At 41.9% G+C, this 27832-nt stretch overlaps 1 protein-coding gene across 16 annotated transcripts in view; it reads left to right on the top strand.

Annotated features, from left to right (window-relative positions):
- The window catches only part of PRDM15 (PR/SET domain 15), a 43942-nt gene extending 25371 nt beyond the window's left edge, over positions 1–18571 (top strand). For 6 of the 16 annotated variants that reach the window (XM_075099355.1, XM_075099443.1, XM_075099362.1 and 3 more), the window contains 17 exons: positions 1195–1330; positions 2439–2620; positions 3275–3369; positions 4332–4419; positions 5785–5952; positions 7243–7337; positions 8449–8580; positions 9546–9680; positions 11607–11770; positions 12227–12306; positions 12906–13025; positions 13742–13873; positions 14384–14467; positions 14665–14840; positions 16079–16159; positions 16471–16683; positions 17173–18571. In XM_075099355.1, the coding sequence (XP_074955456.1) occupies positions 1195–1330; positions 2439–2620; positions 3275–3369; positions 4332–4419; positions 5785–5952; positions 7243–7337; positions 8449–8580; positions 9546–9680; positions 11607–11770; positions 12227–12306; positions 12906–13025; positions 13742–13873; positions 14384–14467; positions 14665–14840; positions 16079–16159; positions 16471–16683; positions 17173–17649 (2558 nt within the window). In that variant the 3' untranslated portion in view covers positions 17650–18571. The remainder of the gene's footprint in view (positions 1–1194; positions 1331–2438; positions 2621–3274; positions 3370–4331; positions 4420–5784; positions 5953–7242; positions 7338–8448; positions 8581–9545; positions 9681–11606; positions 11771–12226; positions 12307–12905; positions 13026–13741; positions 13874–14383; positions 14468–14664; positions 14841–16078; positions 16160–16470; positions 16684–17172) is intronic. The other 10 variants (XM_075099454.1, XM_075099377.1, XM_075099385.1 and 7 more) reach the window with 5 other exon arrangements.
- Positions 18572–27832: the final 9261 nt, after the last annotated feature.

Below are 27832 nucleotides of genomic sequence, written 5' to 3' on the forward strand. Positions count from 1 at the left end.
ACAAGATGGAGGTTTCCAGTTAGATTGCTAAAGCAGATGATTTATAAACTCTCTTAATTATTTCTGAGGTCCTTGTCCTACACTAAATGTTGCAGTACCTACACTTAGATTACCCGCATTCTCCTGTGATAGTTTTGGTAACAGAGAGGCCCAGAGAAACACAGGATGATGGTGTCCTGGTTTCGGCTGGGATAGAGTTAATTTACTTCCTAGCAGCTGGCATAGTGCTGTGTTTTGGATTTAAAATGAGAATAATGTTGATAACACACTGATGGTTTAGTTGTTGCTGAGCAGTGCTTACACTAGTCAAGGACTTTTCAGCTTCCCATGCTCTGCCAGGGGCACAAGAAGCCGTGAGGGGGCACAGCCGGAACAGGTGACCCCAACTGACCAAGGTATATTCCAAACCATATGACGTCATGCTCAGTGTATTAGCTGGGGGGAGTTGGCCATGGGGAAGCAGTCGCTGTTCAGGGCTGGGGTGGGCATTGTGTCGTGCATCACTTGCTTTATATGTTATTTTTATGATTAGTAGTAGTACTACTACTACTACTTTATTTTCACAGAATCACAGGTTGGAAGGGACCTCAGGGATCATCTAGTCCAACCTTTCTATTTTACTTTATTTCAATTATTAAACTGTTCTTATCTCAAACCATGAATTTTCTCACTTTTGCCTTTCCAATACTCTCTCCCATCCCACCAGGGATGGGGGGTGCGAGTGAGCAGCTGTGTGGTTCTTAGTTGCTGGCTGGGGTTAAACAACAGGTGGTTATGAGAGACCTGCCTAGATTTCTGCAAGAAGGAACAGGAGAGATAGCATCCTCCCCCTCAAGAGAAGATACCTTCCTCTCTCTACCTCAAGCTTTATTCCTGAGAGCGGCTTTTTTTCAGGGCCTTACCTTCCTTTAAGGGAGGTGCTAGTAGGAAATTTCATGATCAACTGACTCCTTAGTAATAGGTTGGACAGGTAACAAATGACGCCTCCATAAGAGCGGTTGGCTGTATCTTACTTGTTGCTCAGTAGCCACTTTCTCTACCTTGCAAGTGCTACCTACTCATTAAGCAATCCATTATTGTGATGGACAAATAATATGTTCAGTGCCACATCTCATTACAAAAGCAAATTCCTGCATTTGAGGTTTTATGTCTAGCTGTCTGCACTAACACTGTATTTTTATGACGTGTTTGCAGCGGAACGTGAAGCTGACGTTGTAACTGAGGCCCCACCAGAAGAGGTAGCCCTGCCTTCGGCTGCAGAAGAGAGAATTATGGAATTGGTTTTAGGAAAGATGCCTAGCAACACAAATAGCATCAGTTCAGTGACAAAGTGAGTGCTCTGAGATGCAGAATTTCCTCTTCGGGCTTAATTAAGATTATGTAGCATGTAACAGCTCTGCTCAACTTCTGGGCCCACAGATGCTTTTCTTTATTAGTGTAAAATTGTGTGATGGTGCTGCTGCTGCTGCTACGCGAGCTGAGTTTGAGCGCCACAAAGTCAGCTTGTGCACTGGAGGGTAGTGCACAGGTGGCGAGATATTAGTGGTAGAATTTTGGATCATAAACTGTGAGAATTTAATTTCCATCATGTTACTGCTTTTATTCAGTGTGATTCCAAAAGCCTCCTGCAGCTGCAAAGTGAACTATTACTCCTGTTGAATGTTGGTGATAAAACAGGCAAAGAGATTTTTGCGAAAAAAATTACGCTAACCGTTATTATTCATTCAGTCTTGCTTGTCATCTTAACTCATTAATGACTTTGTGTTGATTTGTGCATGTGATACTTCAGGTTTAGAGCAGTGGGAAGGGAAAACTTCAGTATAACAGAACCTCAGGGAGACTCTTAGATATGATTTGATTTATTTAGATTCTTTTATGTCTTTTCATCTCAGTAAAATTGGCTTTTGGAATTATTTTTTGTGTAATTAAGCACTTGATTTTTCAAAATTTCCTAGTAAAGCTTTATAATGAAGTCCTTAGCAGACACAGAGCCATCAACAATGTGTTCCAGCAGGTGGTTGTGCTGGCAAATAGAACAGTACTGCTTCTTGGCACCCTGCTACCCTCCTATTGTATGTCTTCTGCATGCAAACTGCCAAGCTTTTAAGCTGAAATAGTGCTAATGTTTTCAGAGGGTAAACAGAACAGAACCTTTGTGTTCTTCTGAGGGGCCTGCAAAGAGAATCTTTGAGGTGGGTGGCTGCTGCTTTTTTCCTCCTCGTTTGTGCTGCGTGAAGGTGATTTGGAGTGAGCCACGCTCTGACATCTGCTGCTTCCAGGGGGTGGCCAGGAGGGTGCCTTGGTGATGAGGAAGCTCCAGGCCCCCTCTCTTGCCCGAAGCTGAGCATAACACTCCTCTAGCTTTTGCCAGCTGGTTGGACTCTTTCTTGCAACCTGTGGGATACCTTTCAGTCCCTGCCTTTCTTTCTCTGATCCAGTAGGTTTGCTCATCACCAAAACACCATGTCCCTCAAAAGAAGTTTAATTCTCTCCAGTAGACATGGTATACGGCGGAAGCTGATAAAACAACTTGGGGAGCACAAGCGAGTCTATCAATGCAATATCTGCAGCAAGATCTTCCAGAACAGCAGCAACCTCAGCAGACACATCCGTTCTCATGGTGGGTTTGATTTTACCTCACTTGCATATTGATTTTGTCTCTCAGTGGTTCCGCCTTTGAGTAAGAGCTAGGCTATTCTTAGATATTGGCATATAAAATTTTGATAGAACTCTTTTTTTTTTTTTAATTCTCTTTAGGGAACTCTTTTAGTTTTGCAGACCAACGCATGAGAAGATAATAGTTGAAAGTTGAAATCAGAGTACTTAAAATTTGAATTTAGGTACATATTTTAAACAGGGGTGAGGATGTGATGGTTTTCCCAAAATGTTCTTCTCTTTAAATATATCACCCCTCGCCTTCACAGGCACATGGGTAACATTGCTGTGTAGATGTCAGCTGAGTGCTTTTTAGCTTGTGATCTGCAGTTTTGGGGGTCCGTGACCTACTTCTAAGGATTCCCTGAAGAACAATCACTGAAAAAGGGTGGGGGAACCAAATAAAATTGTTGTCAAAATTCTTGGAAAAGGTTAAAACCCACTGTTCAGATCTCCTGAATTACTAAAGCTTCTCATCACTAGCCTGTTTGCAGTTGCTTGTGCTCTAGTTTCCCCCCCCACACCCCCACACCCCCACACCCCCCCGTCTTGCCTAGAGTTGATTATTATCAGTCGCTGACAACTTTTTTTTTTATTTTGTCTTGATTGATCCCCTCAGGTGACAAACTATTTAAATGTGAGGAATGCGCAAAGCTGTTCAGCCGTAAAGAGAGCTTGAAGCAGCATGTTTCATACAAGCACAGCAGGAACGAAGTGAGTGGAAATGACTAGCGGGCTCTTCCTAAGGTTAGGTGAAAATACACAGTGAGCTTCCAGGTGCTAGCTGGGGAGCTTCGGTCAATTATGTTTGCGTGGATATCTGTGTGAACAAGTGAGACAAGACTGACAGGGAGAGGTAATGTCTTCTGTTAGAACAGTTGACGAATTTGCAAAGTGTGGACATGCTTTTGAGCGTAAAAGTCCTTTTTCGTGTCTGAATTTCCTGTAGAAAGTTGTTTTCAGGCATCAGTTACAACAAGACAAGCTGGAGTTAGCTGGACCTGCATGATCTAGAGATGAGATCTGACTTCAGTTATGGCACTAAATAGGATTGTTCCAGTCTTGTTTGCTTGTCCTGTTTCATGTATCCCTACCTATAGTGTCATTTAATGTGTGAACTCTCTGGGTGAAGGCTGTGTCATTAAGGGCTATGTGCACATGTGTAAACCTACAGCGCTTAGAGTAGCAGCGTCACGACTGTTGGTGAGGGCTTTTCGGTGCTGCTGCCATATAAATATTAAACATGCCTGTAGTGGGGCCTTATCAGTGAATATGTCCATTGCTGCTTGGTATTAAGGCCCTAGGCTCTCAGATTGCTGCCATCTGTTCTGGAGCTGGAGGATGAGTCAGATTACATCTTGCTTCTCAAAAATTCTGCCTCTGTGTTGGACCGGGTGTTATGAGGAAGTCAGGAAGGCTGTTATGTGCAGACTGGTGTATAGTCTACTCTTTTTTTTTTTTTTTTTTTTTTTTTTTTGTATAGAGCCCAGAGGTAGGAACATGGCAGGATGATACAGCATCACAATTTTGCATCAACATGTATTTAAATGTCCTGTTGAAGGAAGAAAAATTGGAAAAGACAGAAAACAGAAAAAACAGTTGAAATTTAGAATATCTCTGTCAGACATGACTTGGCTTTTTCCCCAGCTTAAACACTTACTGTTTGCAATCCTCAGGTTGACAGTGAGTACAGATACAAGTGCACCACGTGTGAAAAGGCCTTTCGGATAGAGAGTGCTTTGGAATTCCATAACTGCAGGACAGGTGAGAATGGCTGGTGTCTCTACTCCGTTTTGGGGGGATGTCCACAAATCCATCTTAGCATAGAAACTGCAGAAGGGGAGTAGGAATTTATATTTTTGTCATCGTCACAACAAGCAGTCTGCCCTGCTTCCCTCAAAAAAACCTCTTTGTGATGAGAAAAGTGTAACCAGTAATCTGTAGAACAACACACCTGCTTATGTATTGCTTTTTTTAGTATCTTCTGCTCACCTGTTTAATATCATCATTGGTATTTCACTTGTATGTTCACAGATAGCCTGCCACCATCTCTGTTTAATTTTCTTTCCTGCAACTAAGTTTCACCTCATTCTCTGAAGCAGAGGAACTGGAAAGGGGGCCAGTACTATTGATAGTTTGTAGTTTTCTGGGATTACAGTTTTCTTCTGCTTTCTCATGCTTCCTTTGTACTTGCAGTAGTCTCTCTAGATATTTTTTTCCTTAGTAACACTAGAAACTGTCCTTTTCCCCCATAGCCATCCCTTGCAGTTACTCATATTATTTATGCTGAGTGATCTTATGCTTAGAAAATGACACCCCGGTTACTTTTGTGGACTCACGATAACTGTCAGTCCAGAATCACCTGGGTAATTGCTCCGTACAGCACCATTGGAAGTAGGTTTCCTCATTTCTTTTCAGAGGGTACAGTTTGTCTAAAACTCAGCCTTACAAAGAATAGAAAGTAATGCCAAGTAACCTCAGTATTCTGTTTACTCAAGGTCTCATTTTCTCTCTGAGTTGGCCAAAATGACCAGCAGTTTTTGCTCTACTCTTCAAGGCATCAAACTGTTACTTCTTTGTGATTGCTGCAGCACTGGCAGATTCCATCTACAAGACCATGCTTTCATGTTCCAACTACTGAATTCCCCATAGGCCTGTTGTCATGTAATGGTATATTTTTGAGACTTCATCGTTTTTCTGGAGTATTCTGTACTGGCTGGAATTAGCATCCAGTGCTGGCAGAAGTATTCTGGTGCTTAGACACAGCTTTTCATGTGATGCTGTGTTGCTGTGTGTGTAGTGATTTTACCAGCATTAGAAACTTGAATTAATTGTAACAGAATCCACTCCAAACATAATTCTAATGTGTGCTAGACCACAACGGAAATAACACATGTGAGGAAGTTACAATGCTAAATTCCGCGTTCAAGTTAGCATCATATATATTTATTGCCTTTGCAAAAATGTTTAGAGTAAAAGAAAAACACATGCTTTTGCATTTCCCTCCTCAATCCATATAATGATGGATTAAGTGTTCTAACTCTGATCTAACAAAAGAACTACCTACCTCACAAACGTATAAAACCTGTTTTCATCTGTAAAGAGCTGCTTGGTTTCTCTTACTTACAGATGACAAGACATTCCAGTGTGAGATGTGTTTCAGATTCTTTTCTACAAACAGTAATCTTTCAAAACACAAGAAAAAGCATGGGGATAAGAAGTTTGCATGTGAAATCTGCAATAAGATGTTCTACCGGAAGGATGTCATGCTAGACCATCAAAGACGACACTTGGAAGGTAAGTATACTGAAGATCAACCTAATCATTACGTTACTCTTGGAACGGCAGTAGGAGTGGGAAGGTTGGGAACAATTGCGCATTGGATGCTTCTGGATGGTAGCTGTCGTCTTTTTTTTTTTTTTTTTGTCAATTACCTGATCTGGAATAGCAGGTTTCAGCAAAATGTGACATTTATTAAAAATAATAGTAATGGGTCCTGGAGGGAAGTTGTCTAATTCTATGGAAAACTTTCTAGGAAATGCACCTGGTTTTTTGGTTTTTTTCAGCCTCACGTGACTGGACCCAGTGCTACTAACAGTCATCTGAAAGTTGCTTGGCTTATTATTCATTTGTTTCAACTAGTTGAATTTCGTTATAACTTCTTCTTTCTTTGAATTCTAGTCTTCCTTTTTTAAAAAAAGTGAGGTAACTTGAAAATTTCAAGACAGAGAATTAACTTGCAAAGCACAACTGAAAGCAACTACTGTATAAATACAATATAAATGGAATGCTGTGTGATGTTATCTCTCAAATCTTGAGAATACATGAAAATGAGATTATGAGCATTTACTGTTCAAAATCTCAAACACCAAAGGATGTTATAGGTACTCAAAGGCTCCAGAAAAACTTGGGTGGTGGTAGATTGCCGACATATGTATTAAAATGCTTCTAGTGATCCAGATGATAAAACCAAAGGTGATCTAAAACAAGCAGCCAGATTGTCTAACTTGGTGTTTAGGCCGTAGCCGACCATCACTGGCTGCTCTTGTGATTCAGACCTTTGTGTCATGGACTAGAGGACAGCCGGAGGACAAGGGGATGAATGGCAATGGCAAGGCGTCTCATGTTTAGATGTCACCGAACAGCAGCAGCCCTCTTCCCTCCTGAAAGTAGCGGAGAAAGAGATCTGAAATCCTCATTGAGAATTAAAGGTGATGCTGGATGGTTGCCTTTCTCCTTGGAGACTGTGAGGGGGAATTTCTGGGCCCAATACCTGATCAAAGTGCCCAGGCCTACTAGATCTACCTGTTTCCAGGTGTTGACAATTAATGTCTGCTCTCAGATACTGTACAATTGGTGTAATAACCAACAAACCAGAATACATTACTTTGGCAGACTGCTTTTGTATTCTTAAGACACCATTTCAGTTTAGAAATTATCCTTTTGTTAGCAATTAAATTCTGCACTGAGGCTCTTCCCAGTGTTTCACTCTTCTTTACAGTATTCACCTGAAAGGGCATGCAGATTGGAGTGGAAAACCATGGTTTATTTTTTATTTTTTCTTTTGATGGGGACTGTTCTGTTAAGGGGTGAGGCGTGTGAAAAGAGAAGACTTTGACCACAGCACGGAAAACATGGTTCGCTACAAGAAGGAGCCTTCGGGATGCCCCGTGTGCGGGAAGGTAGGCGTCTTTGCCAGCGTGTGCCATGTGAAATTCTGCATTGCAGCTCCAAGGATACTGCAGGGGTATGGCGCACCTCAACCCAGTGCCTCCAGATGAGTTACTGTGGCATGACAAGTTACCACCCATATATCAAACCACAGTAGCAGCCTGCCCGAGTAGGCACACAGCCTGCCAAAAGGTTGAGGTAAATGACTTGCACTGAGGTATGCGCTAAGTCAGATTACCTCGCAGCTCAGACAGGCACGTGGTTAGTTACCAGTAAGCCCTCTTGCCCAGCCAAAACATTAGTCTTTAAACTGCCTTAGCTCCATTATATATCCAAGCCCACTGTGACCGTGGATGGTGGGAGCTGTTAGGACAAAAGAACAAAACTGAAGTTCAGACTAGACTTCTTTTCTGGGCATGTAGCACGAGGTAGGGTGTAACACGGCCACTGTGTCTGTCAGTGAAATCTCATGGCTTATGTTATTCAGAGTGAAGTTTTTCTGCTGGAATGTAAACAGCTGGAGTTGACTGTGCACTGGGAATCGCTTTCTATTAGAAATCAAAGTGAACTCATGGTGTAGTCATGGCACTGTTGCATTTGGGCGTTTAACGCTCGTGATCTTAAGTTGTTATCACAGGTACAAAGACCGTGGGTTTAACTAGTGATGTTTAATGAATCACAGTGCAAGATGTACTCAAGCAACTCTTAAGTTAGTGTGTAGACCTTTGTTTTTGATGCTTCAGCTATGTTACATATCAGTGAAGGTAGATTTTGTGGATGTGCCTTTTTATAGGTAGGTGGAACATTCATGATTCAAAAGACACTGTCTAAATATTTCTGAATCTACCCTATGTAATTCTGCTGCAGCTTTTTTTGGAAGTTCACCTCTGATGAATGGCCAGTTTCAGTCAGTTCCTTGGAACTGTACACCTGTATTTTTGTTGTGCCAGCAGTTTCTGAGGTAGCCTGCTGGCTGGATAACAGGAGCTTCTACATGCTTCTGGCCCGAATGAATAAAACAGGACAGTAAATATGTTCTGTGCTATCCGTTGGATAACTTGCAAAGAACTGTAGCCCTGGTGGACATGATACCAAAACCCTTCCTTCCTCCTTTTCTTTTAGGTATTTTCATGTAGGAGCAATATGAACAAACACCTTCTAACACATGGAGACAAGAAATACACTTGTGAAATCTGTGGACGTAAATTTTTCAGGGTGGATGTGTTGAGAGATCATATTCATGTCCATTTTAAGGTACTGTGTTAATGATTTGTTAGAAAAGGCGTGTTACTTAGCAGATACATAAACATATCAATAATTATATTGAGACTGTGCTCACACAGGCAACGGCAACAGTGATTGTGTTCCCTGTGCAGTGATTTTTCTACAGCAGCCTAGCATGAGTTGTGCTCTGATTTACCCATGGCTCTGTTTCTACATCTGGATTGCTACAGAGTACGTGGACTATGAGATTTGAAGTTATTTCAGCTATCACTGCAGAACACAGTTCTGAATGCTATGGAAAAACCACTTCTGTGACCTTGGGTGAACCACAGAGGTTGCTCAGTTTAAAACAGGGAGAATAATGTAACAGGAAGGCTGCAGGCAGATGTGTTTGTAGTTTGGTTGGGCTGAGGGGTTACTATCATCCCCTCTCCTCTTCACAGGGGAGAAACCAAACAAGAGAACGAATTGTTCCTGCCCTTTCTGTGCCAGTGACTGTGATTCTCTTGTATATGTCAGCATAACTGCGCATGTGCATTGAGTTCCTTATCTGGTTTTATCAAAATGTTCGAAATCATAAAGAAAACCCTATTGATAGTGTTTAATCAGACCCAGCTTATTTTGATGTAACTAGGTTAACACTGAATTGTAAGGGATTGAATTGAAAGTGAGTTGTACCACTCAGTGGTGCTCATAAAGATGCTTTTATGGATGCAATACGGTACCCATCGAGTCTCTGTTTACATTAAAGTTCCTTTTATGCACAAAAAATTGAGTATTATTTGTTCGGATAAACAGTTGTTCCTTGTTTAGTCACAGACAGAGGAACTTTGTTTACCTGGATTAAATGAAGCAGGAGGATATTTTAAATAAATAATGTTACAGCAATTGTTAATGCCAGGCAGTCTGCATGGCAACGAAAGCTGCTAAGATGTTACCTTTTGAAATAGAAGGTTAATCAATTAAAACAGAATATTCTTTCCCACCCTACACAGGACATAGCACTAATGGATGATCACCAGAGAGAAGAGTTCATTGGTAAAATTGGAATCTCATCAGAGGAGAACGATGACAACTCCGATGAAAGTGCAGATTCTGAGCCTCACAAGTATAGCTGCAAAAGGTGCCAGGTAGCTTTAAATACTTTCAAATTAACTTGTTTTGGGATGGGGGGGAGGGAGTGGAGATATCTAAAAATCATTCAGAATTTTAAATAACGTTAAGGGTTCACGAAGAGAAGGCCAGTCAATAGGTCTGCTCTCTTCTGCGGTGCTTGTTACCTCTAATCTATGAAGTGATGCTATTCCTTAAGACTGTAGGTGGTGTTCTGTAAGGTGAATGCTAAATGCTTAAAAAGAGAAATACACACACATACACTTACCTGTGTGCAAGGAAGCAAGCAAACAAAGCTGGAGGAGGAAGCAATAAAGGAACATTCAGATCTTACACCACCTTTTACTGACGTGCAAATTAAAATTGTTAGAGCACTTCTGAATGATACAGTCCACAAACTGATTAATTTTTATGAGATCAGATGGTCCTCTAGTGGATATCCAGTTTGAAGGATTAAGACTGCTGCTTACGTTCAGTGTGACTGCTTATTCTTGGCCTACTCTGTTACTGACAGGTGGCATCAGAAGTATGACTGGAACATGCTTTACCCAGTTGGCAGCTGAGAAAGGAATACTTTTTAAACCTCTTACTGCATGGCTTTTGCCATTTTGTAAAGAAGTAATGGGGAAGAATGGGGTCCTTAGGGCCAATTTGGATTCTGTGCCCTTACTGTGTGAGCGCATTGTGCTGGGGTGGGTGGGATACACAAGCAATCAGTGAGAACAGCAAAACTGGCCAAACTGACATAGGGACAGGGGAGTTTTGGTAGTTAAGCCCCTGGCTTGGCTCCTGGAAATCAGAGCTTATTTCACAGTCTACACTGTGAAATAAGTCTACGACTGTGGTGAAAGTGCTTACCTTATCTTCATTTTAACGATGTGGAGATAATAATACTTCAGTTTTCTGTTCTTATCTGTGAACTGGTTTCAAGTGCAAACCGATTTCAAGCATAAGAAGATGTGGTATCACAGCAGTTAAATCACGTGCTTGCTTTCAATGTGGTAATTTTAACGCATGACACTTAATGGGTACATAAACTATATAAAATTGCTTCCAAATGAGGGCAATTGTGCCATTCAAATTTGAAAGCTCTTTTTGGAAGCTGGGTTTTTTTAGTGCTTTTGCAGGTGTTTGTGAAGTAAACAGTTGTGTAAGGCAACAGCTATGGAAAATGAGTGTTACCTGTGATGAGATGGGGAGGTTCTCTGGCTGAAAATATCCGTTCGCACATTCCTAAGGGAGAACAACATACGAATGAGTCTTCGTGAAATATCTTTCCTGAGCTCTTAAGAATCAGTTTATTTTTTTTCTCACCCCAAAGTACACCTTCACCGAGCTGTGCAGTGCTATCAGAAACACCCTGACTAGTTCCAAAATTGGAGGAAAAGATCATGTTGTTATAGCACTTTGCCCGGTTGCTTAGCCCAGGGAGCTAAGTGGTGGAGCACCTGTCTATCATAGTTGTAGCACTTCCAGGAGCTGATCTGGAATCCCTGCCCTGCAGTGCCTAGAAATACCAACCTTTCTGGAGCTACTGCCAAAGCTTGCTCTGCAGACTAGATCTTACCCCTAGAACCCAAAAGACATTTTGGCCACCTGTGGTGTCCTTGCTTTGACAGCTAGAGGAGGTTAGACGTGGCTCTCCTCAGGGGTGTTCTGAGAGCGCGCAAATAATTGGAGCTCCTCTACTTGTGCAGTGTAAGAAGCAGAGATACTGTGTCAAGCTAGTTTTCCGAATGAGTTAACTGATGTCCTGGCAACATGCATGTAGTGGCCAAAGAGGTTCAGGCCTAAATGCAGCTTTCACAGATTTTTCATCTAGTGACACACAGGATATTTATGTCTACTAGCTCTGACTCTAGAACCCAGTAATGTGTTACTGGATTGTTGCTGTTCCCGAGGATGTTTTTCCCTCTTTCATTCACTATTGGTACATTCCACAGTTGACTTTCGGCAGAGGGAAGGAGTATCTGAAGCACATAATGGACGTGCACAAGGAGAAGGGCTATGGCTGTAGCATTTGTAACCGACGTTTTGCCTTGAAGGCAACTTACCACGCACATATGGTCATTCATCGGGAGAACCTGCCTGATCCTAATGTGCAGAAGTAAGATGACATGTTGGACTGATAAGAGGATCTATCTTTTTGAAGTTACAGTGGCTCTGCCACCTCATGCTTTTAGAGAACTGGGCTGTACTAAAGTATCTGTATACTGGGTGTTAAAATGTTTATTAAAAGCTTTCAATATATATCCCTAATGATTCGCTTTACACAGATGATTAGTCAACAGCCTCCCAGTTTGGGCTTTGTAAAGTATAAATCTATGATTTTGGTAAATACTTTTAAAAAACTAAGATTTGAGGATATAGCAATGCCAGACTACTCCCAAGCGTGCAGTGAGCATATGGGTTTCTTAAGGCTCATTTTAAAAACGCATCTATGTTTCAAGGAACTTTTATAGTAATTAGTATTACCAAATGAAATACAGTTACTGACAAAGATGCCTGAAAACCACCTCTGTCTCAAGAAAAGAATCACAGGTTTTTGTCTGTCTGGTTTCAGATACATCCATCCATGTGAAATCTGTGGAAGGATTTTTAACAGCATAGGAAATCTGGAAAGACATAAGCTTATACATACAGGTAAAGATGTTGTGTTTCTTTATTATTATCAATATTAAGTGACATTTCTGTTGCCAGTGCCAGTCTTGTTTTCTTCAGGAGGAAATAAGTTATGGGCTTTTACTGTAAGTTACAATAAGACAAATGTTATATTTATGCTTCTAGGCTAGACCGGTTTTCTAAAGCAGGTAGTATTAATGAAGGTATTTGGTCTAGGCACACAATCCAGATTCCTAGTTAATATGCTGCAGGATTCACCTGCTAAAAATCCTAATTCCGTATTTTGTTCTTCCCCAACTTCTTATCCATGCCACCTTCTCACCATTACACAGGCTGAAAACTGCTACTGCAAAATCATTTTTAACAGCTCATTATTATTTCATGCTACTCAGTATTTTCCGACCTCAGGCTTTATCTTTTTTTTTCAGATCTCACACAAAAAGCCAGCTTTTCTCTCTGCAAAGTCTTCTAATTTAGTTTGGGCTACAATATGAAAGGTGTGGTTGACAACACAGGTGGACTGTTGCCCTCTAATTCACCAGTTTAGTCAGTTTTTAGGAGATGCACATTTTTCATTAACATTTTTTTTGTTTATGTTGTCTTTTAAATTTATTTTTAAGGTGTAAAAAGTCATGCTTGTGAGCAATGTGGCAAATCATTTGCTAGAAAAGACATGTTAAAAGAACATATGCGAGTCCATGATAATATCCGAGAATACTTGTGTGCAGAATGTGGCAAAGGTATGTCTAATGCCTTGTTTTCCATTAATTGTGATACTGAATAGCAGGTGAATATCTGAATTAAAACTCTTCCATTCTTAGAATATTGGGACGGTCCTTGGAGTGCTGTAAACCCTGCATTTTTGAGAGGAAGAAACTGTATCAATCAGAAGCCGCATGGTTACATAAACTACCCCATATTTTATACAGTTTAGTTTCATGGCCTGTAAGACAAAACTGATTTCAATAAAATTTGCTTCTTGAAGAGTGCTTGCCTGACTGAGTTGCAATGCATTTGCAGCACAAAAGTGAATACAAGTTAATTTTTTCATTCTAGGCTGTTTTCAGGCATAAGAAATAATTTTGCCCCGTAAGAGCCTTTAGAGTTAAAGTTGCTTTGACTTTTTGAATTGTTTGTGTTATAACTTGAACAAATCCAAACTGGTATTTTAGTGGAAGGCAGTAAGTCTGACATCTCTAATGATGTTTTGTCTTTGCTTGTCCCTGCTGTTTTGCTTTTTCCTCAGTGGTTACTCAGATGTTTTCCAGAGCTTTTTCCTGGAATTAAAATAATAATGGTAAAGTGCACTGCTACCTAAACAATTGAGGCTATGCCATTCTGGACACGCAGCAAATATAATCTTAGAGCTCTTGGCTAACAACATGATGATCCTGAGTTCTCCTCTGAGGGTGGGAGCAATGGACTAATTGTCATGCTGCAACTTTGTGTCTCACAGGAATGAAGACAAAACATGCACTTCGTCACCACATGAAACTTCACAAAGGGATTAAAGAATATGAATGCAAAGAATGTCACCGAAAATTTGCACAGAAAGTCAACATGCTGAAGCATTACAAAAGACACACGGGTGAGGGCTCTAAAGATGTACAAAAGTCGCACTGGATCAGTTAAATGCTTCCTGAGAGAACTCTTACCTAGAAACAGTCAGAGAGTGTGAAGAACACTAATGAAAAAAATACACGTATTTTGCTTTTTGAAAAGTGCAATTTTGTCCTCTTGTCAGCCAGGACCACCTGTTATATGGTTAAGATATATAGTTTAGTTGGTTTCAAGTTTTGCTTTTTTTTAAGAGAGGTTGTTTTGGTCTAGGGTAGGTCTAGAGTGTTGGTTTTAAGTTAGTCTTCCAGTTCGCGTTTCCCCAAACAAAATTTTACCTCCCACATCGATTTCTCTTGGATTCATTTTCTGCCAGAGATAGTGTCATGGGTTAAGACAGAAATAGCTGGTGAAGCTGAGCTTCTTCTACTTGTTTGGCTGTGATGTATTTGTTCTATTTTTTTTAGTAATATGAGACTTGCAATTGTCCCAGATACCTTAGACTTTTTTCACTCTGATTCTAAACGTGCTCTTCATGCAGGAATCAAAGATTTCATGTGTGAGCTCTGTGGCAAGACGTTTAGCGAGAGAAATACAATGGAGACTCATAAGTTGATTCATACAGGTAAATCCTCTAAAACACAGTATCCAAAGACATCATCTTGATTTTGTTCCTAAGCTTGCTTTAGACTTGCCAGCCTTGGAACTAGTGTTACACATCGTGTTCCCAACATACAATTGTTCCACTTGTTGAGGTGCTGACCATATGATACGCATCTCTGGGGGCTGTTGCTAACAGCGTTTCCTTCCATCTGCCACCAGTAGGAAAACAGTGGACATGTTCAGTCTGTGATAAGAAATATGTCACTGATTACATGCTACAGAAGCACATCCAGCTCACTCATGATAAGGTAGAAGCCCAGAGCTGTCAGCTGTGTGGGACAAAGGTTTCTACCCGAGCGTCCATGAGTCGACATATGAGGCGTAAACATCCGGAGGTAAGTTAGCTTGGCAGGTAGATTGTGGGGTGGTCTGGTTTGGGTTTTTTTGTTTCTTTGGTTTTGGTTTTTGTGTGGGTTTTTTTTTGTGGGGGTTTTTTTTGTTTGTTTGGGGGTTTTTTGTTTGTTTTTTTTTTTTTAAAGGAAGTTTATGGCCTTCAGTGACTTGAAAGGAATTACTTGGGTTTTGTCTCTCTTTTTTCTGTTCTTTTGGGGCCAATTTTAGGCAATGTCTATTAAGCATGCACTTAACTGAATCACCTTTCATTATGTTTCAGTAGTAAACACATCTGATTGTCAGTCCCTAAAAATGAAGTTGTTCTGATTATTTGAATCCCTTTTCTTTTTCTGCCTCAGCTTAAATGTGTATTTTTTCATGATTTGTCTTCATGCATTATTGAGTATAATTGATTCTTTTTTCCCCATGGTGTTTTCTGTATTCAGAATTGATCTGAAAGGAGTGGTGAATAGAAAGGTGATGGCAGCATCTGCTGATGATACAGAATTATTCTTAGTATTAAAGACGAATGCTGACTGCAGAGAATCTGGATTAGAGGGATGTTTTGTCTGACCTTAATGGGGCTTTTTCTGTGTTCTATATTTCTGAATAGCTATTACGTTTCTCCTCAGCATTTCTTATTTAGGTTGACTAAAGCTCGTCCGTTCCCTTTGAGACTTTTTTTTTTACTACCAATTTATCATTACTATTGCTTTGCTGTGAACAATTTTTATCATGATGACTGGGAAGGAAGTCAAAAAAAGCTTTGTTTATTGTTTTTTGGATTAAAAGTGCAGCTACATATCTGCAATCTAGAGGGCAATTTGGGTCTGTTCTTTGATAAGCTGAGATGTATAGATTCAGCTGAAAATAATGAAGTAGGACACGGTTGATAGTTTATAAATAGGAATGTTAAAATAATAATTTTATTTTTCAGACACATTGTTTGTTTTCTGTAGAATTCATCACTTCCCAGTGGGTTGTGTTCTGTTCAGAATATGAAAATATTCTTCTATTGTTCTCTTTAAACTTGGCTGGTTTTCAGCAAGAACGAAGAGATTATATGCCAACAGGTTATTTTAAAAAAGGCCATGGTTAAATCCCTTGTATAAAATGATATGTGTAAAATGTTAGATTACATCGTTTTTGCTTTGTGACAGGATTTATTAGGGCACTGCAGTATTGTCTGAGTGTGGTATGCGCTGCTGCAGTTCACCAGCTGATACCTCTTTGTCTACAGATTCTTTCGGTAAGGATTGACGATTTAGAGCAGCTGCCAGAGACAACCACCATTGATGCCTCCTCAATTGGGATTGTTCAGGTAAATTCGTCATTGCAGAATTCTGGTGGCAGCTAAGTTCCAGGTCTACCGGAGGGTGTGGTGGGGACATGACTTTTTTGGAACATAACATAGCTGGGTGTAGGCTGATGGGCAAGGAATGGGCTTTTTTAGAGAGTCAGCCCCAGCTTAACACGTATAAGCAGATGCAAGCTGTTGATCTGTTTTGTTGTATAACATGGGTGCTGGTAAAATGAAAATGGATAGTAAACCAACTTCAGGTGATAGTCTTGTACTTGGAATTTTACTAAGCAAAATTATTTCATGTTTTGTTTGGATATGTGTTGCTCCAGCCGGAATTAGCCTTGGAACAGGGAGAATTACCAGAAGGGAAACAGCATATGAAAGCTCCTAAACGTGGCCCGAAACGAAAACAAAAGTCAGGTGAGGAGGAGGAAGCTCAAGTGCCTGAGGACCCTGCCTTCAGTGAATACACAGAGAAGGAAGGTGAATTCACAGGGAATGTTGGAGATGAGACTAATTCGGCTGTACAGAGCATCCAGCAGGTGAGCTCCAGTAGCAGGGTGCCGGGTAGCAGGCATTGCTTAGAGGATAACCCTTCTTTTTTCCTCACAGCAAACACAAAAGAGTGATCAGAACATTTAGAGCTAATTTCATAAATTGTGGCAATATGAAGATGAATAGAGACTCTAAAAAAAACCAAGGAGTTTGTTTTCATTTCCTTTGGTGTTACTATCTCCGTGGTTGCCAGATGCCGCTCATTGGCTGAAGCAGCAACTAAAGGTGTGAAAAGTTAGTTCAGCTGCTTGTTTTTTTGAACATTGCATATGCCTCCCTCCCATTACCTTCTTATTTCTATCTGTGGAAGTTGTTATACACACAGAGGGGAACATAGAAAGCTTGGAATATATCTTCTCTTGCTGGCAGTAGCAACATGTGAGCCCATTGGCACTCGGATGATCTTTCTTGATGCTTGATATTTGGTAGTCAGCTGCAAGGCACAAGGTTGAGGTTACCTGTCTCTTTTTCCTCAGGTGGTGGTGACCCTTGGCGACCCAAATGTCACAGCCCCTTCCAGTTCTGTTGGGCTGACAAATATCACTGTTACCCCCATTACGACGGCAGCTGGAACCCAGTTCACAAACCTCCAGCCAGTGGCCATGAGCCATCTGACTGCACCTGAACGCCAGTTACAGCTGGACAACTCAATTCTCACCGTGACATTTGACACTGTCAGTGGTTCCGCCATGCTGCACAATCGCCAAAACGACATTCAGATCCAGCCGCAGCCAGAGGCAGCCAATCCTCAGTCTGTGGCCCATTTTATAAACCTGACCACCTTGGTGAACTCCATTGCTCCTCTAGGGAACCAGATAACGGAACAGCATCCTCTGACGTGGAGGTCAGTGCCTCAGACTGATGTCTTGCAGCCCCAGGCACAGCCAGCGCAACAGCAGTCAGGACAGCAACAGGTTCAAACAGAGCAACAACAACAGATGTATAGCTACTAATTTATACTTTGAAAAGTTTTAAAATGAACAGCACTTAGAGACAAACACACACAGACATTTGGAAAATTTCTAATAGGATTGTTTGCTGGATACCAAACAGAGATGGGAAAATGGTTATACAATGAAATGTAAGCTAAAATTGGCGTAGCACCCTGCAACACCCTAGTCTTGAGAGTCTCATGCTGTCTCCAGACCTTGCACTGTCTTAAAAAAAAGAAAAAGAAAAAAAATCTCGCCATAAATTTAGCACCCCCTTGCACTGTGTCTGATGTGCAGTAAGATTAAGATTGACAGGAGGATCGTAATACACCTTAACCAAAGCAGGGAAACCCTAAATATTATGGCACTGGTGATTTACAGCACCCTTTCAGCCATACCATGTCACTTCTTTCCAGTCTGGAAATTACACATGAAGACCTTGTTCACAGTGAGGTGGAATGCACTTGCGGTCAGCAGGTAGAGACTGAAATGTGAAGACACAAATAGGCAAAACAATAATTGTCTTGGTTTTTATCTTCTTTAGGTCTTGTATCTAACAACATTGGTAAAGTAGGTGGACGTTGGGGCTTCGGGGGTGGGGATGAGTGTGGTGTGAAAGAAAATATACCAGTTTTGCAAAGTATTTGCATTTTAGTCATGGGAAAAACCCTGTACCCATAACACAGTGTTAGTGCTACTTGAATCAGATAGCTGGTCTAATGCTACAGCAACTTTTATGGTCTTCTAGTCAAGTTTGAATCAAACCAGTTATGAACTGAAAAAAGAATGTGATACAGTTTTATGTAATTTTTCAAAACTGCTCTTTCAATCTTGCTTTTAGCTAATAGGCCTGAAGAGCAATCAGTCCCCTTTGATCAAGTTCAGGATGTGAATTTTTTTCAATTAGTCTTCTTTCATCATGTAATAAACATTTGAGAAAGCATTCCTTTTATATATATATATATATATATATATATACACACACATATATATAGCCTTTGTACTTTACTGTGTGTTCCTGGTGAGTATTTGTGTGAAAAACACTGTTCTCAATATGATACATGAATTTTTTCATCCCCATATTGCCCTTTCTCACAGAAATAGTATATGGATTCTATTCCTTCTGTTTCTGAAACTATTTCTGAAATTCATAACCGCACGAGAGTGCGTGAAATTGAAGAAAAAAGAATGTCTGAAGCATATTCTGCCACGTGGAGGCAGTATGCCCCAGTGTATAACGGGCAAGGTTTGCATGACTATTGGGGATATAAATAGTGGGTTGGGTCAAATGCATCATTGCTGATACTACACTTTCATTCCATTCTCCACACATTGATGTGCAGTCTGGGCTTTTGCATGTCAAGAAGATAGTATCTTTCCCACAGAGAAAAAGCAGCCGATATCAAAAAGGAATAAACTAAAAAAAAAAAAAAAGTTGCTGCCTGGAATCCTGGAAGGCAAATCTGTCCCTCCAGCTGTGGCTGAAGAAAAAGGCCCTTTGGGGCAGCAGACTGAGCCACAGAACCATGCTAAAGGTTTTTGCTGAGAATAAAGCAGCTGCTGGTTTTGACAGTGAAGATAGATTGATGGTTGTAAAAATCCTGTCTGTGCCTATTCTATTTATGAAAATGTTCTATGTATTAGCAAAAATATGGGTAGGAAAGACTTCAGCTTTGAAAGTCTGAATTTAACATGGACTACTTGACCCCTAAAGGATGCCTTATAATTTCTACAACAAATTTTCCAAGGTATAAAAACCTGAACATTAAAATTAACCTCCAGTGGTTTTCTTGGTGCCATAGCAGTGTCCAGAGGCTCGCTATGCTAGGCTCTGTGTAAAGCTTGGTTGCAACAGGATGTGTAGAGGAAAGGGATTTCTGGTGACAGATTTTGTGTGTCAGAGGAGCACAACTACTTCTCTGTAAATGTCAACAAGCCTATAAAATGTCTGCATGGGAGGGACCTATGTTTGATGGGACAAAGGTACATATCAGAAAAAGAAAATCTCTTTTAACAGTAGGACAGAGAATTTTTCATTCCCTAGCCCCTTCTGTCTTCCTCAGATCCTTTTCACACAATACCATGAGATCCTGTAATTTTATTAGCCTCCCAATATCCTGAGAAGTAGTGTTTTATGCCCCTCTATCACCTGGATTATTTCACCCCTGGTTTGAGCCAGTTAAGTTTATCCTCAGCTGTCCTGACCACAAATGCTTCCCCTTCACACCAAACTCACTGTTCAAGAGGAAGCTTGAGAGAAGGTTTTATTTATGAAATACATTGATTATGTACTTGAAAGTAAAGGAAAATTTTTTTTTTCCTGTGTTTGGTGCCTAATTGGTAAAGGCACATTATCTTTTGGCAGGATACTTTGGAGAAAAAAAAAGGGGGGGGGCGGGAAGGGAAGCAAATGTAGAGGTCCTAAGTCAAGTTGTTATGGTAGATAAAGATGGCTAACATCTAAAAAATCCATTTTTATATATACACACAAACACACAGAGGGTTACAGAGCTGCATATAGAGTTCCTAGATCAGGATTTTATTTAGACATATGTAAATGGTGATTAAGCTTTTAAGGGGGGAAGAAGAGGTTTTTTGCCTTAGCTGCAGAGTTGAGCACATCTGCTCTGTTAATACTACTGATAGTAGCATTCATGATGCACTGAATCAACCTGAGTCATTTTAACATGTAATTGCCTATTTCATAAGAGTTGCATACCAAGGTCATAGAGACCTCTCTGAATTCACAAAACCTCTGTATCCTAACATGATCCTCTGGTATTCTGGGTATTCTGTACTCTTGTGCTGCTGAGCATCCCTCCCATGCTAACTGGCCTGCACAAGTCCATCCAGGCCAGTTTGCATCTTACCTTTCTGGTAATGATTGATTCTAGCTGATATAAAGAGGAATGATCACACAATAAATGCTTGCATGCTGGTGGTCATATAGAAATGTCTCTCTTCAGTCTCTCAGTATCTCAAAAATCATAGAATCATAGACCAGCCCACGTTGGAAGGGACCTCAAAAGATCATCTGGTCCAACCTTTTTGGGAAAGAGAGCCTGGATGAGATGATCTAGCACCCTGTCCAATCGCATCTTTTAAGACCTCCAGTGACAGGGACTCTACTGTGTCTCTGGGGAGGTTGTTCCAGTGGATGATTTTTCTTACTGTAAAAATTATCTTAAATACTATCCTGCTTCGGGAGGGAAAAATCTAACCACTGGAAGGGCTTTGACTAGGCCAGGCGATAGAAAGTCCTCTAAAAGCTAATCTTCCCAGAGCACTCCTTTTAGAAACGATCTGACTTTCCCTGCAACAATTGCTATGGTACCTCATCATCTCAGCGTGGTTTTATTATTGCTACTGTTACTAACATCCCTGTGAGAACACAACTGTATCTTGGGTGCGCTGCAACATGAAAAAATTCAGAACAATTACCTTGTTTGGTTTTGTTTCAAACAAATTGTTTTGTTTGGAGACGTCAGAAAATCACGCCTTTTCAGACAGAGCTTACCTTGGACAAGTAGTGACTGCCGGCTGCTCTCCCAGCTAAGCCTTTTGCAGATGAATACCAACGTTATACTGATGCCGTTTTTTCAAACTGCAGAAGAAATAAAGCTACGTAAGGGATGTGCAATCTGAATTTCCTTTGCCGAGTTGTTACTAGCCTTTTCAGCTATAGGACGTGAAGGTTACTGTTGTCAGCCATGCGTTGGAGATTTTGCGTAACAACCGTTCAGTAACAAACTGGAATTACTTTGAGCCAAAGGAGTGATGTTGTGTAGTGTTCTGTGTATTGTCATTGTCTATTGCTAAGACTATTATTTAATTGAATGCTATCTGTGGCACATGGGCTCTGAAGTAAAGGAGCGTCAAGGTACAGAACCCTCTCTACCAGTGTTCTTTTCTGTTCCTTAATGAATGCATCAAACATTTTTTCTTCAAAACACACAGCAAGCTTAATCATGGTCTCACAGAACTTTGTACATCCCACAGTATACAGAGGCACGGGGTAGTGTTCTGAAATATTTATAACTTGTTACAGGATAACAGCCGAAAGCAGAGGAGACTGAATCTTTCTTGGCTGTGGTCTGTGGCGAGTTCTCTCAGGAAAACCTACTGTGTCAAGTGCTATTACGCTCAGTAAAATTAAAATTTTCTTTTTAGTTGTGTCAGTATGAAAAGTGAGTATTTTTGCAGAAACCTACCGGTCAGTCTCCTACCAGACTAACCAGCTTCTGTACCTTTTTATTGTTCCAGAAATTGTTCAGTTAACAGCCAGGTAACAGTATGAGTTGTCTGTCAGTTTGTCAGGGTGATTTGCTGGTGTCCTGCATACATAAAGATGCCTGAATGTCTCGTCTTGAAAACTAGAAATGGAAAAAATACCATCCCTCCAGATGACAATCATATAAAAACTATTAGGTGCTACATGAAATTGGACAGGGTAAATAGCTTTGTTAGTATCGCTTTGTGAATTCTTGGTCAGTAATGAGATTTCCTTGGTGCTATTTAAAGTCATCATAACATCATGTCTTCTAACTACTTTTGGCCTTATATTTACTATTGATACAGGCATACCTGTCAGCAAATCTTTAGCCCTCTGTATTTTTGGCATGCCTTTTCATGGCAGCTGTGTGTTGGCCTCATCACACAAGGTGGTGGGAGAAGGAAACTTACTGGAGGAGGATACTGCTGATCCACACTGTGACACACAGCAGAGCTCCACTTGCAGTAGGTTTGGAGACAGACTGTGCAGCAAAGTGACTTACATCTGTGAGATTAGTTACCGAGGTTTGTTTTCACGTAAGGGCTTTTGTCCTATAGCAAACCCAAAGTGTCACGTTGGCAATAGGGGAAAGGAAAAATTGTGTTTGTCCATTGTGTTTGTCATCAACTCAGAGTGATTTGCTTCAGTACTGAGATGGTACTATGATACTTGCACTGTAGATGGCAAGAAGCTGTTACATTTTCTTGATTAAAAATGTTGAAACACTGTAAAAAGCCACAGGTATTTCACCATACAGCATAACCATGGTTGGAAAATATGTTTCTTGCCCCAGAATGCTTTGAGAAAGCTTTTCTGGATTTATTTTCCCCCCTGGGTGCTAAAGCACTGTTCTGCATACATACTGCTGCCAGCTACAAAGTGCACAGTCCCATTCAGTCAGGAGTTCAGCATCGAGAGCCCCTGCAGTACAGCCTAACAGTGGCTTACAGCCTGGATCGCTTTTCTACCGAGTCCAAGTTCGCCGTTGCTGAACACAAATTCCCAGCAGCTGAGCTGAAAGAGGCAGAGCGGGTATGCTCTGTGTGGGGCAGGGAAGGTAAGACTTGTCCAGGAGGTTTCGGTCTCCCCCCTGGAGTCAGGATTTCATGAACATGTCAGGTAATGCTATTCTCTTTCTGCCTTACCCATGAGCTGTTCTGACCAGTTACAGTGCCTGGTTAATTGCAAACACTTTTGAAAAGCTGGTTATTAGTTGCAATGGCTGTTAGAGCAGCTGATGTCAAAATCAATTAAAATTACTGCATTTGGGGATTTATTTCCTCTAAAGTGAAGGTTTTAAGTTGCAATGCCTTTTTGCTGTCAGTTGAGTGCTTTCCTTTATTTTTTCTGTTTACTTCAAGATTTTTATTCTAAAACGTTTTTAAAGGTGTTCAGTAAACGTAGCAAAAATTTAAATGGCTACCAAAAAAGAAGCGCAGCAACGGCAGAATGAGGAGTGAAAATTAGGAGAAACTAACAACACTAATTTTCTACAGATTTCCACCCTTCTCCTACCCACGTGAGTCTGAGGTTCGTGCCATGACGCTAGCTCAAGGAAGGAAGCAGCAGATGCTCTGGCTCATTTGCCAGAACAACTCGTGCAGGGATTGATGCGCTGGGTGCTGTTAATGAGTGCAGATACCAGCCAAGTTCTGCCAGCCTTCCCCTCGAGCCATTGTGCTCATTTCAGTATCTCTTCCCCCAACAGCTGGCTGTTGTCACAGAGCTCACAGGGCAGTGAGCATCTCAGACTTGTACCTCTCACGTGTGGTGAATGTCAAGAAATAGATTCAAAACAGGGGAGAAAGAGGGACCCAAGAGGCAGTGAAATACATTGGAAGTGCAGCTAAAAAAAAAAAACAAAGCTGGGAGAACACGTACTTAGCCTGCTCCACCAAACCATGTGGTAAGTTGTGCTGGGTGCAGTTGATGTTAACTAAGTACTAGTGATTATTGCGTTCCGATGCTTTTTTCTAGCAGAACCTATATTCTGTTACTTGTATAGGGGAAAGCATTAGTGTGTGTTCATCTTACCATAAATTAAATTCAAACGTAAAACACGCTTCGTTTGTTATATGCAGCAACATGCAGAAACCAAAGGGTAAGATGCTCAAACGATAAGAGAATTAATCAGGTCCATGTTTCATCACATTTAGGAAGAGCAAAAGCAAGGTTGGGTGCAGCATTTTCTCAAGAGCAACTGTCCTTCCTCACGCACAGAATAGACCCACTCTGTTGTGTACGTGACCTCTGCATGCAGGTCGGACACAGGAGTGCCACTGAGGGGATGACACTGGAATAGAAAGGGGTGTTGTACAATTAAAAAAAACCAGAACAAATCAAATCAGCTTATTAAAGGAAAGGGTGGGGAAGCTCTAACCCCAGTTCCTTGCTCTGCCAAGGCGAGGGAGATAAAAAGAATGGCTCCCAATCTGTTACGCTGGCTGTGTTGTGGGTAGGTAAAGAATAAATCAGCTGGATGCGTGAGTTCCTCTTCCCTTCTCTCCACACCCATGCCTGTGCTAAGACCCTAGTCTGAGCTTTCAAAGGAATAAATACCTCTCTCTCACTGACCTAAGGTTGGTGCTTATGCCCAGGGGCCCTAGTTATCATAGAGAATTCAGGACTGGTTTTCAAAGTAAATAAGGGTACATAGGTTGCAGGTATTTGGGCAGAAGCAAGTTCTTTTTGGGGGGGTGTGTGTCTTAAAAAAGTAAAGAATAGTTGCTTTATTGCCCTCCTCTGAAGTCCATGCTGACACAAACAGATTTTTGCTGAAGAGACAGTGGCATCAGTGAGAGAGCACCATTTTTAAAGATGCAAGAGAGAAGAGCTTAGATTGCATAATCAAAGAGAAAAATGAGAAGCTTTATCCTGAAGGCAAATGCACCTACTTCTCATTCACTCTCCTCCCTTTTCCACTACTTTTTTTCCCATGAAATAAACGCAAATCCCAACATGCACTAAGTTTTTCCTCCAGGCGTGATATACTTGTGTGGTTATTTACGTAAGAAGTGGGCTGAATAGAGATATGAGGTGTTCCTGGCAGAAAAGTCTTAGAAAAGAGTGCTTTAGTTACCGCTGTTGTTTTAAAGTAATCCAGTCACCCCTGAGAGCATTTCTAGTTAGTAAAGGGATAGCTGTTATTCTGTTATACAGTATACACATTTCCTTCTTGATTTATCTTCTTGCAGTATAACAGTATTTCTGAGTCTACCTACTTTAAGAAATGGCTAGAAATTAAGTGTAAGCAATTTATCAAAATGAAGAGTGGTTTAAGAAGGGATTCAAGTAGAGCAAGAACCTGCTGTGATCCACTAATGCTTGCAAGAAATCACAAATTCTGGTTGCACAGGTCACCAGAGTCTGGAAGCAGTAACTGAAGTAACTGAATGCGTGTGGTCTCCTACCCCTAGCTACAGACTCTTCCAGCTCTCAGCGGCCATGCACTGCCAGCTAATATGCTCCTACCTTTAAAGGTGCCCGTGTTTGGTGTGAAGAACGTTGAAAACAGTGGGGGTAAGTCTAAGCGAACAGCGCTATAAACGGGAGAATCGGAGAGCGGGCGGCGGTGAGTGCGGTTGTTCAAGGGTGACTACAACAGCAGTCATAGGAAGACGTGTTTTAACCCCCCCCTAAACGCCGTTACAGCCCATTGCCTGCTTCCCTTCCCCCCTGGACATCCTTCTCCCACCAGCAGCTCCTCTATCCCCACTCGTGAGCTGAACTCAGCCTCGGCCCCGGCCCCAGCAACGGGGGCCTGCGAGGCATGCCACTGCCCGCCGCCGAGGCCCTCTGAAACTGGGGGGACTTGAGGAGCTGCGGGGAAGCAAAACGGATCGAGCCCAGCGGAGGCACGTCCCCGCGCGCCCGGCCCCCCGTACCAGGAAGGTGCGCCCACTCCCCGCGGGGCACCCCTTGGGTTTCGGAAACTTCTTAACAGGGGAAGGTTTGAAATGGGAGAAAATAAACCGGGGTGGGGCTGCCTCCGCGCAGCGCGGTGGGGGAACTAGGGGACAGACCCGCGCCGCGGCCGTTAACAGCTGACGGGCCGCGCGCGCGCTGGCTCCGGCCTCAGGTAAAACCGTGGGCTTTATCACAGCAGGGAAACCCATGGCTCCACCCGCAGAACGGGAGCGCCGTGGAAACGCGGCGCCGGGCAACGAGGTCGAGAGACGCCGAAGGGCCAAGCTCGGCCACCCGCCCCGCCATTTCCACCCTATTCCTTCCCTCCACGCTGCGAGGGGACGGCCGCACCCGACCGCCGCCCTGCCACCCAGCCACCCACCGCCCTCTGCGCATGCGCAGTGGCTGGCGCAGGTGCGCGCGCTTACCGGAGTCGTTCCGCAGCGTCTGTCTGTCCCTCCCTTCCCACCCCGCTCCGGGGTCGGTTAGTGCCGTTGGTCAGGCGTATGGAGAGACTCTCTGTGTTAAGGGCGGCGGAGGTGGGGTGTGGAGGCAACGAGGAGGGTGTGGAGGCAGCAGGGGGAAGGCGAAGGCGCTGAGGGTCCGTGTCGTTATGGACGGGAGGATTTCAAGGTCGTTCCCAGACTTTTCACCCTGATCGGTTTTGCCTCTAGCCTAGTCTGCGTGTTAGGATATTGTGGATACCGGCATTGGTCAATTAGAATAATTATAACTTGAAGTATTTTGTTCCAATAGTATTGATACTGTGTCTGGAATAACTTTAATAAAGTACTCAACAATGGATTATTTAATGTGTAGTGTAAATCATAGTCTTACCTTTCAGTCTGTCTTTAGGCATGCCAGCATTTCCTGCTTCAGGTCAGTAAGGTGGGGCACTAGTGAAATAAAAGGGTTGGTTGTAGCAGCTTAGATTAAACTGTTACAATGTGAGAAGAGGCCCACTTGCAAAATAAGATGATCAGTTCTCTCGGAAGCTTTCTGGTAATTAACTTGCCTATGGGGGTGTGCTTCCAAATTGGTATTTTTAGTAGGCAAAAGTACAAAGATCCTGCTTAAGACCATTGTGTTGGCATACTGATTCCTACACGCTTTTCCACTTGGACTCTATTTTTTTTAAGCCAGTATTATGTCAGTGCCTGACTTTTTAAATCTGTAGAATCACTAAGAGCATCGCGGAAGATGTAGTCAGACTTTTATACTGATGCTTTAGGCTATTGGACAGGGTTTGTCTTCCAGATCTGTACGTGTTGATGAGAAAATTAAGAACCTCCTCCCAGCTGCTTGTTACCATCCTCCTTCCAAGTCTGCTGCTGACTGAGATCCATCAGCTGATCTGCTTGGAGGCTAAACTCTTAAAACTAATTCAGACTGCTGGGAATAATGCAAGCTAGGGAGCGGTCCTCTGACCAGCTGAACTGGCAGATCTTTGAAGCTAGTAACACAGGGAAGAGTAGGGGAGTGGAAAACCACTGATAACGGGCCAGTAGTTTTTAATAATATTAGCTATTGTTATATCTGTTCAGAGTCATGAAAAAACAGTGGAACTATTTCTACTCAGTTTATATTCCTGTTGCTTCCTTTATACTGACACACACATGCATCCTGTTGAGTAGAAAACCGATTTAGCCATCTGTGTCTCATTCCCCTAGAACTAGCTTTCAGTTGGATCAGTTTTCTCATTGCTTTAGTGGCTGGCTGTGCCAATTCCAGAGCTGGATCTTGAGAACAAGAAGGAGCAGATGGAACCAGCTCTGTTCAGTGCGAGCCCACACCGATGCCAGGCTAAAGTGACTGGATTTGCACTCTTGGTAACGGTTACTTTGACTTTCTATGTGGGAAGACATTTTACAGTACTGCCACAGAGTTAAATTATAATGAAGGCATCCTCAGCAGGTGTTTGGGATGGTGATCATAGGACTCTTACTGTATGGTTGTAATGGAAATGTTACAACTTGTGGCTTCTGGCAAGGTGTAGATGTTTGCAAAATATGGCCTTAAATTCTT

Source organism: Phalacrocorax aristotelis, chromosome 1, assembly GCF_949628215.1.
Source record: "Phalacrocorax aristotelis chromosome 1, bGulAri2.1, whole genome shotgun sequence".
Lineage (NCBI taxonomy): Eukaryota > Metazoa > Chordata > Aves > Suliformes > Phalacrocoracidae > Phalacrocorax > Phalacrocorax aristotelis.